Source organism: Peromyscus californicus, unplaced genomic scaffold (assembly GCF_007827085.1).
Source record: "Peromyscus californicus insignis strain IS unplaced genomic scaffold, ASM782708v3 Scaffold_15__1_contigs__length_86483966, whole genome shotgun sequence".
Classification (NCBI taxonomy): Eukaryota; Metazoa; Chordata; class Mammalia; order Rodentia; family Cricetidae; genus Peromyscus; species Peromyscus californicus.
In genome coordinates, this window is record NW_026294447.1 from 50,684,217 (window position 1) to 50,697,269 (window position 13,053).

Below are 13,053 nucleotides of genomic sequence, written 5' to 3' on the forward strand. Positions count from 1 at the left end.
ATTAGAATGGGAAAAGCAGTTTTTAAGAGTCACTACCATAAGAGCTCATTGATGGAAAGCAAGTTTATTTTGCAGTTTAATTAAAATGTCTTCAAATAAAAACTGAGTCATTTTAAAATGCTATAACAAAGCAACTTATGTTGTTAATGCTATGGGTAAACTGGAGTCTCAAATATGTAAGTCAATTCTGAGAAGGCAGCAAAAGTCTTCAAGTCTACAAAACTCTCCAACAAATCACAAAATAAAATGCATATTGACTAAATATTTATCATATTAGCAGTTCCCCCTGCCTGAGCATCTATACACCATTTTATTTATTTCTAAAATAGTATATACATAGCTGTATAACCTAAGATAGGGTGGAAAAGGATAGCTGATCTTTATGTATAGTTAGTATCATCTGTAGAATGAAGAAAAGCACAACTACTGTAGTACAGGAATTTATGGAATGTTTTAATGTAAAAACAAACTTTCTGCTATAGATATGGTTTAAGTGTATCCCCCATGTGCTGACATTTAATCCCTACTGTAAGGATATTAACCCACAGTCCACATTGTAAGGAAAGTAAAACTATTTATGGAAACTTAAACCAAATAATGTATTTAGATAAGGGGCTTTTGGGATTCAGTTCCTTTGGGAGGGTAGAGAATCCACGGTTGAATCTGGTAGCTTTGTAAGAGACACAGAGAAATCAAGTTACATGTGTTCATTCCCTGCTTTTCTATTAAGTGATACTCTGTACTGCCTCAGGATACTACCAGCAAGAAAACCATTATCACCTTTGACCTTCAGAGTTGTGGACCAAAATAAACCTCTTATCCAGTATGTAATAAGCAGATTATTATGTGTATCCCAATAAAGCTTGCCTGGGGATCAGAGGACAAAGCCAGACACTAAATTAGACATAGAGGCCAGGCTGTGGTGGCACACACCCTTAATCCTATTACTGGAGGCAGAGATCCGTCTGGGTCTCTGTGAATTCAAGGCCACAATGGGAATGGAGCCAGGCATGGTAGCACACACCTTGAATCCCAGCACTTGAGATCTAATGCCTTTGCTTGGGAAGGACACAAGCCTTTAATCTCAGGAAGTAATATGGCAGGACACAGGAAGGTATATAAGGTGTGAGGAAACAGGAACCCACACTCTTGGGCTGAGGATTTCCTAGGAGTAAGAATGTGTGGCTGGCTTGTTCTGTTCCTCTGATCTTTCAGCTTCACCCCAATATCTGGCTCCAGGTTTTTTTTTATTAAGACTGTTAAGCAATTCGTGTTATAGTACTGTGTTACTGGCATAAAAAATAGATTAATAAAACTTTATATCCAAATATATACTAAGTAGCTCTACCCTACAAGAAGTAAAAGAACCAGAGAAAAGTAAAGTTATAATCTTAACCCTGAAGAGATAAGAAACCATACAACATAAAAGGAAATAGCTAGTATAGGAATCTTTCCTAAATGTGGATCCTGATAAAGTTATAAGTTTCTTCTTCAGTGACTGTCTTATATGGGTTTCTACTGCTGTGATAAAACATCATGACCAAAATCAATTTAGGGAGGAAAGGGTTACAGCTTGTAGTCCATCATCCAGGGAACTCAAGGCAGGAACTAAAGCAGAAGCCATGGAGGAGTGCTGCTCACTGGCTTATAGCACCCAGGACCACCAGTACCACCCACAGTGAGCTGCCCCACACAGACACATCAATAATCAATCAAGAAAATGCATTACAGGATTATCTACAGGAAAATCTGGTGGGGGGAATTTCTCAATTGAGGTTCCCTCTTCCCAAATGTCTCTAGCTTGTGTCAAGTTAACATAAAACTAGCCAGCACAGTGATCATTCATCCACAAGATATTTGTAATGTACTGAACATAAAGTGGAAGTTGTCTTTATTTGCACCCAAACATTTATCAGAGTTTATTGTTTCCCAAGCACACTTCTCTCCTTACCTTGACTATCTTATTCCATTCACCTATCTATGTCGAACTCTTAGATTTTTATACTTCCTTTTTCCCACAGCTTGCCAAATCCTATTCAGGCTCCCACAGCAAATGCTACCTTCTTTATAGTGATGTCCAGGGTTGTTTCATGATTTGAATTAATCTCTCCACTATACTTCAGGATCACTAGGAATTCTGAAGTAACAACCTAGTATGCCTTCCCTTTTGGTCTTTCCATCAAAGTCAGAAAACATTTCTAATTTACTCAAATATTATTAAATGCCATAAAGAAGGTACTAAGTAAGTGCTTACCAAAATCAAAATACTCACACTTGTGCTTTTCTGTTTCACCATAGAAACATCCTCTACAGCAACTCTTTATAAATTCTGCTGCCATTACATTCAATTTCTAATAACCAGAAAACTTCCAATATCAACCTGATGGTAAAAGAGAAAGCATAAGATTTCATTGTTAATGTCACTATCACTAAACAAGTCATACTATCTGTCTTTCTAATGCATAATGAGGACTCTGAAGAAAAATATTTAAGAGGAAGATAAATTTTTACTCTTCTGTATGATTTTATACAATCCAGGATCTTTATAACTTATCAGAACAGCATACTTAAAATTATTAAATGAAGAATTTCAATGTTACAATTTGAGAAAGAAAAATGCCCTTTCCAATATTCTCTTATATCTGATATATCTAGGTTTATGTCCAAGCAAAACTTGAAAGAAAATATGAATGCCATAAAAAGTATGACAGAAAAATTTCATTCTCTAGATCAATTATTTTGATAATCCAAAATCCTTTATAATTGTGGCCTAATAAGCAAATCACTGTAAACACTGTAAGTTACCTTAATCCTTAGAATTAAACTAACAGAAAAATATCTCTTAAATATTATATCATTGACACATACTTACAGAGGTAGGAGGTTAGGCAAGCATACAAATAGGATATATTGCAAATGGATTATGTATTATATCAGGAACATGGTGCATGAGGACTTTTTGTCCAATTTTCTACCCTGATATCAATGTGTTTGTTCCAAAGGAACTCTCTTCATTTATACCTACTTAAAATCTATGCATTTTATGGGAAATTTAAACACAAAAGGAACCTAAAATAACAAAATCACCAAAATTAAACCATTTTCAACTCATTGCAAATCTTATTTCATCTCTACCTCTCATTTGCCCTATACTTTTGGCTTACTTTCAAATAAATTCCAATCATATAATTTAATCTAAAATACTTAAATAGTAATCATTGAAAGATGTGACAGGGGCCTCAGAAGTTAACTTTTGAGATGCCCTCACTAGCTGAAGTATAAACAAACAATATCTGAAATGGATTATAACATTTCTAAAAGGTACTCTTTTTTAAAAATAATCATAATAGCATTATCACATACAAAAATTTAACATGAGCAACATGAAAAAATTTAATATACTTTGTATCTTATTTCACCTACGGTTTCTATTTTTTAAGAGTTGTTTTGTTGAATTCAAGATAATATTTAGATTGTTGTAACTTTTGCTATTAGAAATAGTAGCACTCGTTATGTGTACATATATTACTCAGATATTTCTTAGTATATATCTGTAAAATATAGGACTACTGGGTCAAAAAGTACATATGTGTAATTCTGCTTGTAGAGAAAAAAATTTCTCTGAATCACTACCATTTCATATTCACAACAAAAGTATATAAAATCACGTTTGTCGCCAACAAAATGTCATTCAAATGCTGCAATTTTGTCGGTGTGATAGGAAAGAAATGATTGGCCTTTGTTGTCTTAAGTTGCATCTCCCTTATTAAAAATGATGTTGGGAAGGGCTGGAGAGATAATGGCTCAGTGGTTAAGAACACTAGCTGCTCTTTCAGAGGATTGGCATTCAATTCCCAACACCCATATGACAGTTAGCGGCCTGTAACTCCAACACCTTCTTCTGGCACTTCACTCATGTGGTACACATATATACATGTGGGCAAAACACAAATACACATGAAATAAAAATAACAATCTTTAAAAATTGATGTTGGGCATCATTTAACACATAAGGCTAAACTATATTTCTATGAATTATCTGTGTTCATAAGTTCCCATTTATCTAGTTTAGAGGTTTTTTTATTATTTCAGAGATTAACTCAAGTTCATCATATAAGTGAGAAATGTTCTTTTAATCTGTCATTTGCTTCTTGCTTTGATTACTATTATGCAAAAGTGTTTGTATAAGCTTGGGATGTAGCTCAGTGGCAGAGCATTTGCCTAGCATGTGGAAAGTCCTAGATGTGCACACACACACACACACACACACACACACACACACACACACACACACACAGATTGATTACCTGTTGTCTAAAATGCTTGATATCAAAAGTGTTTCAGATTTTGGATTTCACAATATTTACACATACATAATGAGATACCTAGGGGAGAAACCAGATCTAAGTATGAAATGTATTTTTTTCATATATATTTTATATATACAAAAGTAATTTTGTCTATGAAACAAAGTTTTATGATGTGAATTTTTCTACTTACAGCATTATATTAGCACTGAAGTGTCAGATTCTGAAGCACCTTGGATATATAAACATATGAACATATATACACCTACATACATAATTATATCTATGATTTTCATTTTTGCAGCTAGACTAAGTCATAATAAAGTTTCTCCATATCAAGGTCATAAATAATTGATTCATCTTTTCAAATTTTTTGCTTGTTTGTTTTTGTTTGTTTGTTTGTTTATCAAGGCAGGGTTTCTCTTGTAGCCCTGACTGTCCTGAAACTCACTTTGTAGACCAGGCTGGCCTAAAACTCACAGAGATCTGCCTGCTTCTGCCTCCCAAGTGCTGGGATTGAAGGCATGCACCATGCCGCCTGGCATCTTCAAGTTATTTTAATTATTTTTTTATATGGTCATCATGGTGCATGGTATGAAAAATGTATCCAAACCTATTTTATACCAGTGTATACCACAAACACCACATACTCAAAATTCCATGTGCTCACTTCAGCAGCACATGTATTAAAACTAGAATGATATGGAGATTAGCATGGCCTTTATGTAGAATAACAAGTAAACTGGTGAAGCATTCCGTATTTTTACCTCTATACTTGAAACTCACACACATCTATGCACACACTTAAAAAATGATAGATAGATAGATAGATAGATAGATAGATAGATAGATAGATAGATAGATAAAATACAATTTTAAAAAAATTCTTATTTTCTCCACTACTATTAGGATGTTCACTTTATTAAAATATTAAATTTCCATGTGTAATTGGGTATGTTTCCGTATTTTCTATTCTCTTCCACTGGTCAATGAATTCCTATATAAACACCATGTGATTTTAGTTTTGGATTAAAATGTACAGCAGGGCTAGTCATACTTACTGCTCTTCACTTTCAGCTTTTTCTTAGCTACTCATGCTTGTCTGATCTTACCAATTAATTCTGCAGTCTGGTCTAGCTCCAAGAGAAAAAAAAATCTAATGATACTTTCATTGGGAACATAAAAAACTTCTATCTTATAAAAAACTGACATCTTTAAGGATATGTATTTGTATGTAATTGTTTACTTTATTGTTTTAAATTCATGTTTTGACAACTAACCAAAACCATGTGGACAAAGAATTTGGTATTTCTCCAAGATAAAAAAAAAATGATCAATAAACATGAAAAGGAAATCAACTTCAATGACTATAAGGGAACTACCAATAAAATTACAATGAAATGTCACTTTACAAGCAGTAATTGAAAACACACACAAAATACATGAAGTAAAACTGGAACCATCACACATTGCTGGTAAGAATGTAAAATGGTGTAGATGTATTGTTAAAAATACCATGGTATTTCCCAAAAATGTCACTAAAAGTTACCATATGACCCAGGAATTCCATTTCTGGTTTAATATACCTATGAAAATGAAAACCATATTTTCATGCAAAAAACTTGAACACAAATGTTCATACTTAGCCTTACTCAGAAAAGTAAAGAAATAGAAACAGTCAACCATCCATCAGTAAAAAGATAAAGTGTGACACATATTTGTCTATACAATAGGTACTATTTAACAATAATAACAAAAAAAGAATTAAGTACCAATTCATGCTATATCATGGATAAACCTTGGAAACAATATGCTAAGTAAAAGAAGACATGAAGATCACATTATATGATTCTATTTATAGGCAAATTCAGACACAAGATAAATTAGTGTTGTCAGAAACTGGAGGAAAGAAAATAAGAAGTTACTATAGTACAAATGGATACAAGGTTCCGTTTAAGGTGGTGATTCTCAACCTGTGGGTCGTAACCCTTTAGGATTATATATCATATCCTGCATATCAGATATTTGTATTACAATTCATAACAGTAGAAAAATTACAGTTATGAAGTAGCAATGAAATAATATTATTGCTGGGAGCCACTACAACATGAGGAACTGTATTAAAGGGTCATAGCATTAGGAAGGTTGAGAGCCACTGTTTTAGGGGGAACCACAAGATTGTTCCTGAATGGTATACTTTAACAGAGTGAATAACTAAAAAGAGATCTCTTGTAAGTTTATCATGGATAACTACCTCCCTACACACCCACAGCCCCACCCACCCCCACTTAGTTTATTGGATGGTTACAACTTGCCAAGGACAGGCTTTTCTCCCCCTTCTGCTTTAGATAGCATCAAGGTAACTTTCCTTACAATGTTCTTTGTTTTGTTTCTTTGAAGATGGCAAAGAGTAATTTTTTACTCCCTTCTCAACAAATTGACCCTTTGGGATCTTTGAATTAGAGACAGAAGCTCTCTCTTTAGTTTATCTTCAAGGTGCCCTGATTGAATTCCAAGTGTTCTTAGCACTACAAATACCCTAAGTATTTCATAGCCATCAAGTTCCCCTAGCTAAGCAAATACCCTTCAAGCAAATAGAACTTAAGAGCTCCTTACTCTCATATTTCTAGCATTCTCTTAGCTTTTTGACGTGTTAATTCACATTTCTTAAGATACAATATTTTTAGTTGTTTGCAGTGGAAAATTTGTTCCAAATACTGCAACTTACTATGTTTCCAAAATAAACTCTCATGTTTACTTTTTAACTTAAAATTAGTTTTGGTGAAATAGGACAAGATTTTACAACCAATATGCTTTACATTATGTTTTTGTTTGTTTTTTTTGTTTTGTTTTAGTCACTAAGGTGATTACAGTACTTGTTTAAAAATAAAGCAATATATTATAAAAAGTAAAAGTTTACTTCTAAAAGGGAAAAGGAAAAACAGAACAATCTGAGAAGTCTAGTTTTACAAGAAACATGGCATAATGTCAAGGTTCTTTCTACAACTAAAGCAAGACTATAAGAAAGGATATATAAAGAGTTCAAAGAAACAGTAACTTCAAAACACACTCACAAATACAAAGAAATATGACATATGACAGGATCACTAGGATGAAAATTAAGAGCATTCAATAAATGATTAGCCATATGGGGGAAAAGGAACAAAACTAGATCCTCCCACTTCACATACACACATTAAAATAATTACACATAGGTTAAGGCTATAAATACGAAAGGATTTTTTCCCTTTTTGTGGTACTGAGGATGAAACCCATGACTTTGCATATACTTAGCAAATACTTAACCACTAAGCTATGGTTTTTTTGAGGCAAAGTCTTGCTACTTGGTAGTTTAAGATGGTCTTGAAGTAGCTACATAGTTTAGCTGGCTTCCTGCTATGGGCTCAGGTCCTGAGTATGATACCATTTTTCAAAACTAACTATTTATTGTGTGTGTACATGAGGGTACACTTATGCCATTCTGTGCTTGTGGAGGTCAAAGAACAACCGTTGAAGAGTTGTTTCTCCCCTTCCGTCTTGTTTTGAGGCAGGATCTCTCTTGTTTCAGCCACTATACTCTATATACTCCAGGCTAGCTGGCCCACAAGCTACTGGCAGATTTTCAGTGTTTGCCTCTTATCTCACCATAGAAGTACTGGAATTATAAATGCATCAGCTTTCTACTTGTGTTCTCCAGGATCAAAACTTAGGCCAAAAAACTTGCAGAACAAGCATTTTCACTCTCCAAACCATTTCCTTGGCCCTAATATCAGTTTTTAATACTTTTTATTGTAGTTTTAGGTGTTAGAGAAAAATTGAGAGACACACACTTTGGAAAGGTAACATTTTAAAGCTTCCAGCAAAAAATATAAAACTACATTTTTATAAGATGGAGGGAGGGAAAGATTAAACAAGACACCAAAAGTAGAAAACAAAAAGAAGTTGACACAGCCAGCTATATTAAAATATAAGGTAAGTTCTTCAAAAGCACTACAAACCAAGGAGACAGCTATTTACTGAAAAAGAACACATGCATAACTGATAAAGGATCAATTTCAAAAATAGACAAAGAACTTCTAGAAGATAAAGAAGAAAAGGATATAAACAGACTGCATAGAACTACATAAGGTTCAACAATTAAATAGTTGTTGATAATTAAATAATAATAATTAAAGAAATGTAAATTAAACTCCCCAATAGGATACTATTTTTTGCTCACTAGGTCATCAAAAGGAAATTTTCAGGCAAAATACAAATGTACAAATGTCTTACATGGTAATAAGAATGAGAATACTTACTTGTGATGGTATAACTGATACAAGCAACATAAAATAACAGTATTATCCAGCAAAAATAGAGACCCACAGCTCTACTTGTGGTGGTATTGTGTTCCCCAAAATATTGTGCACCCTAATAAACTTAGCTGGGGTCAGAGACAGAACAGCCAATAGATACTTAGGCTAGAAAATATTGGCACTCAAGCCTTTAATCCTAGCATTCCAGAGGAAGAAATCTGGGATCTCTGTGAGTTCAAGGCCACATTGGAAACAGCCACACATGGTGACACACGTCTTTAATCCCAAGAAGTGAGCCTTTAATCCCAGGGAGTGATGGCAAAAACAGAAAGATATATAAGGTGTGGAGACCAGAAACTAGAAGCATTTGGCTGGTTAAGCATTTAGCTGGTTAAGCTTTCAGGCTTCTAGCAGCAGTTCAGCTGAGATTCATTCTGGATGAGGACTCAGAGGCTTCCAGTCTGAGGAAACAGGACTAGCTGAGGAACTGGCAAGGTGAGGTAGCTGTGGCTTGTTCTGTCTCTCTGATCTTCCAGTGTACACCCCAATAACTGGCCTCAGGTTTTATTTTATTAGTAAGAACTGTTAAGATTCATGCTACATCTACTATTAGATTTTAAAAGCCAAAAGAAATTCATATACATGGATATAAAGAAACATAGACTGGAAGGGTATCACAAAACAGCTTTTAATAGCAAAAAGTAAAAAATAAAAGATAAGAATGTACACTAAAAACCCATCAACAGGATTATGGGTAAACAATGGAAAGGTCATCTAATAGGGTGATAAACAGCAATAAAAAACAAATGATCTATAGTATATGAACATGAAAAAATATCACAAATATAGTGTTGAAGTCATAGAACAGGATGTGGTGGTAGATACTTATAATCCCTTCATTTGTGAGGCTGAGAGAGGAGAATGGCAAGTTTGAGGCCAATCTGAGCTACACAATGACACCCTGTATAAAAAATAAGTCACAAATCATACAGGATAATTTTATATTTCATCTCGAAACAGAAAAAAACAAACAATACAATTTTTAGAAATATATAGGCATGTAATAAAATTATAAAGAAAATCAAGAAAAGGAAATATATAGAATGCACAGGACAACTTTAAATATATTATGTCTTATTTCTTAAGTACACGAGTATCTCTATTCTTTAAATCTATAGATGTGTTTAATGCCATCTTGCATATGTTAAATAGTTTCTCCATTATATATTCACAATACAGTGTAAAAATGAAGAAAATTAAAAGTGTTCACAATCCTATCACCCTGACATAACTATAGTAGTCAAAGAAAGTAACTATACTAAAATGCTGTCAATTCTTCCTCTTTTTATTTACTTTAATTTACCAGTGTATAACTGTTCTGAAACAAACTGCACATTTTTAAAATTTACAATTAAATAAGTCATATATGAATATTTTGGGGAAAGTATTATCACAATCCAGTAAATTAATACATCCAACATCCCCAAAGGTTACCCAATGCCTCCTTTTAATCTATCCACTTACTTTCTTTCACTGTAACAATTTAATGTGTTTTCTGTCGTGTTTACATTTTTTAGAATTTTGTTGGGTAACTATTTGCACACAGTTTAAGCATGTTTCACCTTATTAAATACTGCTGAAAAGGTTTTTTAATGATTTAGCCAAATTAAACTCCCACCAGCACAACTATTGGAGATTCATATATAATTCTTGGTAGTCAGACTTTCCCTCTGAACTATCCTTTCCATATTCCTAAGTAATATATTCATTAAAGTACTATCTGAACTTCAGAATAACAACAAAACTTCCAATGGAGATCAAAGTAAAACCCATTATACAGAAAATTTAATCCAAGAGCATTTTCGTTTAAATGCACATTAAACCCAAAGCTCTGACTAATATATGCAGCAATTGTAATTTAGTAAAAACATCTGATTTCCACATAAGATATCTAGAGGAATCATTAGGATATACCTGAAGAAGTCAAATAACTTAAAAGTTTGGAGTATCACAGTACTGGACTTCAAATGAAATACAGTCTGACACAGTTCATATTTGTAGCTTAAATACTAATAGCAACTGCTGAACCTAAACTGCTGAATGTAAAATGTACTAAAATAGTATTCACAATTTATGAATAGTACTATTCATTATGACCAGCTATTTGTTCTCAGCTTCCACAGTTTGAGAGAGGACAATGAATGTTAAAAGCAATTCTATAGTCTTCATATTCTTTCCAATTCCACAATAAGATCCCCTCTAATAACCACTGCTGTCACCATTCCTAATCTTTCTTAAAATATAGATTCTACACCCAATATTTTTACTTCTTTATCCTCTATTCACAGCTCGAATTCATTCAAATTTGGCTTCTGCCCTTACTATTTTACTCAAATTAGGTTTGCTGAAAGCAAAGACCCTCTCTCTCCTTAGCTACCAAAGTCAATAGGCACTGTATTTCCTGATCCATTTGATCCGTGTCACTTGAAGGCTCCTCTCCTGACTCCTTAAATCCCACTGTCTCTTAGAATTTCTCATTTTTTTCTCAAGGCTCCTCGGTCTCCTTGGCTCTCTCCATATCACTTAAGTATTCATAATTCCCATAGCCTTCCTCTCTTCTGATTCTGTACTTACTCGAACGATCTATACCCTTACACGGTTTCTGTGTCTGGTTTCAGAAAAACCTAAAACCAATAAATCTTAGTGCCGACTAGACAACACTTGCCAGATGTCCTAACAGAATCTCGAATTCATTTTCTCTCAATATGCATTCATTTCTTCATCGATAAGTTCTATTCATGAATAGTTATAAATTAAACGAAGCAAAATTCAAGACCTATTTAAATTTTCGTGAAGGATTAAAAAGTGTTTCTCTTCTAGTTATAAGGGCAAAATGTTCCTTAGCAACCCCTACACAAAAACTTACAAAGGAGATGATAGAAACAAATCTCGAATCTCAGAGGCAAATACTATTAACATTACCGTCTAGAAATGGTTTTAACCAAGTTGAATAAACAAGTATGAAAAAAAACGGGAAAATTCCGTTACAGTAAAAGAGAAAACACAACTCCATTGACTGCCTACCAGGAATGAGTCAAAATATTTTGATTACAAAAGCAAAAAACTTTTACGTACTTCCTTTAAAGAAATCTATGTTTGGCTTGGCATCTGTCCCACAACTCAACTATTCTATCTCCCTATATTAAAGGAGAATCATAGAAGAGAGAAAAGCACAGAAGAGGTAGAAATCCCACTGCAGTGTGCAAAACCCGGGAATAGGACTTTTTCACCCCCTTTCCTCGATTCAAGGAGTCTGGGAAGTTTCCCAGGTACACACTCTAGGCTGCTCACCTCACTCGCCCGCCCGCCCGCCCGCCCGCCCGGAGAGCACCTGGGGCTCGCGAACCAGCGCGGGCAGGGGCAGGCTTGAGGCCGCACTCGCCTGGGCTCAGGCGCCTTCCCCGAGACCCCGGGCCACGCCGGGCGGCTCGGGCCTCACCCCCACCCCACCCCGCAGGCGTCCTGAGGAGACTTGGGAACAGCCGGGCGCACCTAGGCCACCGCGACCCTTGACAGAAAGTAAAAGACTCAAGAGACGGGAGACCCGTCCGGAAGGAGAAGCGCACCTGAGCCGAGGCAGCTCCCCGCCGCCGCCGTCTCGCGCTCTCCTTGGCGTCTTCACCTAAGGCTCCCGAGGCGCCGGCGCCCTCGCCGCACCCAGCGCTGAGGAGGCGCCCCCGTCACTCCTCCCGGCCACCTGTAACGGACGCCCGGCGCGCTGGATCGCCTCAGCTCTCGGCTCCGCCCAGCACCTCGCCAAGCCACGCCCTGCGCCCCGCCCCTCGCACCCTGTCAGCCCATGGCCGCTCCTGGCCCACAGAGCCGCTCCACCCCCTTCAGGGGCCCCTCCCCCAGGACAGCCAGGCTCCTTCTTAAGGAAGCCCCGCCCCTGTTACTGTTCCCCCCCCACACACCCTCAGGCGTCCCCACCTTCCCCGCCCCCTCGGAGAACACACACACACACACACACACACACACACACACACACACACACACACACACACACACACACACACACACACACACACACACACACACACACACACACACACACACACACACACACACACACACACACACACACACACACACTCTCTCTCTCTCTCTCTCTCTTCAGGTAACCCTCCCCATCCCCTCAGAATCCCTCGTTCCCCCAGCATAGCCCTGCCCCTCCTCACGTCCGTCCTGCCCCCCCTCTGGGTGGGAATTTCACCCACCACCCTCACCCCGCACCTAAATGAGTGGTGGTTCTCCTGCTTTCTCGGCTTCTCAGCGCCATGCTGAATGTCACTGCCTGCTTAATCCAGAAAGATCTAACGCAGCTAGGCAGAGCCTGAAGTGTGCTGAGTGAGAAAAAAAGGGAAAGATACTGTCCTGGTGAACTCTGAACA

General features: G+C 36.4%; 1 protein-coding gene and 1 non-coding gene across 2 annotated transcripts in view; one reads left to right on the plus strand and one right to left on the minus strand.

Annotated features, from left to right (window-relative positions):
* Tc2n (tandem C2 domains, nuclear) overlaps positions 1–12,381 on the minus strand; it is a 47,798-nt gene extending 35,417 nt beyond the window's left edge. The window contains exons 1-2 of the mRNA XM_052738796.1: positions 12,229–12,381; positions 2,273–2,380 (exon numbers count right to left, since the gene is read on the minus strand). Of these exons, the coding sequence (XP_052594756.1) occupies positions 2,273–2,339 (67 nt within the window). The 5' untranslated portion in view covers positions 2,340–2,380; positions 12,229–12,381. The remainder of the gene's footprint in view (positions 1–2,272; positions 2,381–12,228) is intronic.
* Positions 4,970–5,072, plus strand: LOC128111312 (U6 spliceosomal RNA). Its single transcript, XR_008218573.1, has one exon. It is a non-coding gene; the product is annotated as a U6 spliceosomal RNA (small nuclear RNA).
* Positions 12,382–13,053: the final 672 nt, after the last annotated feature.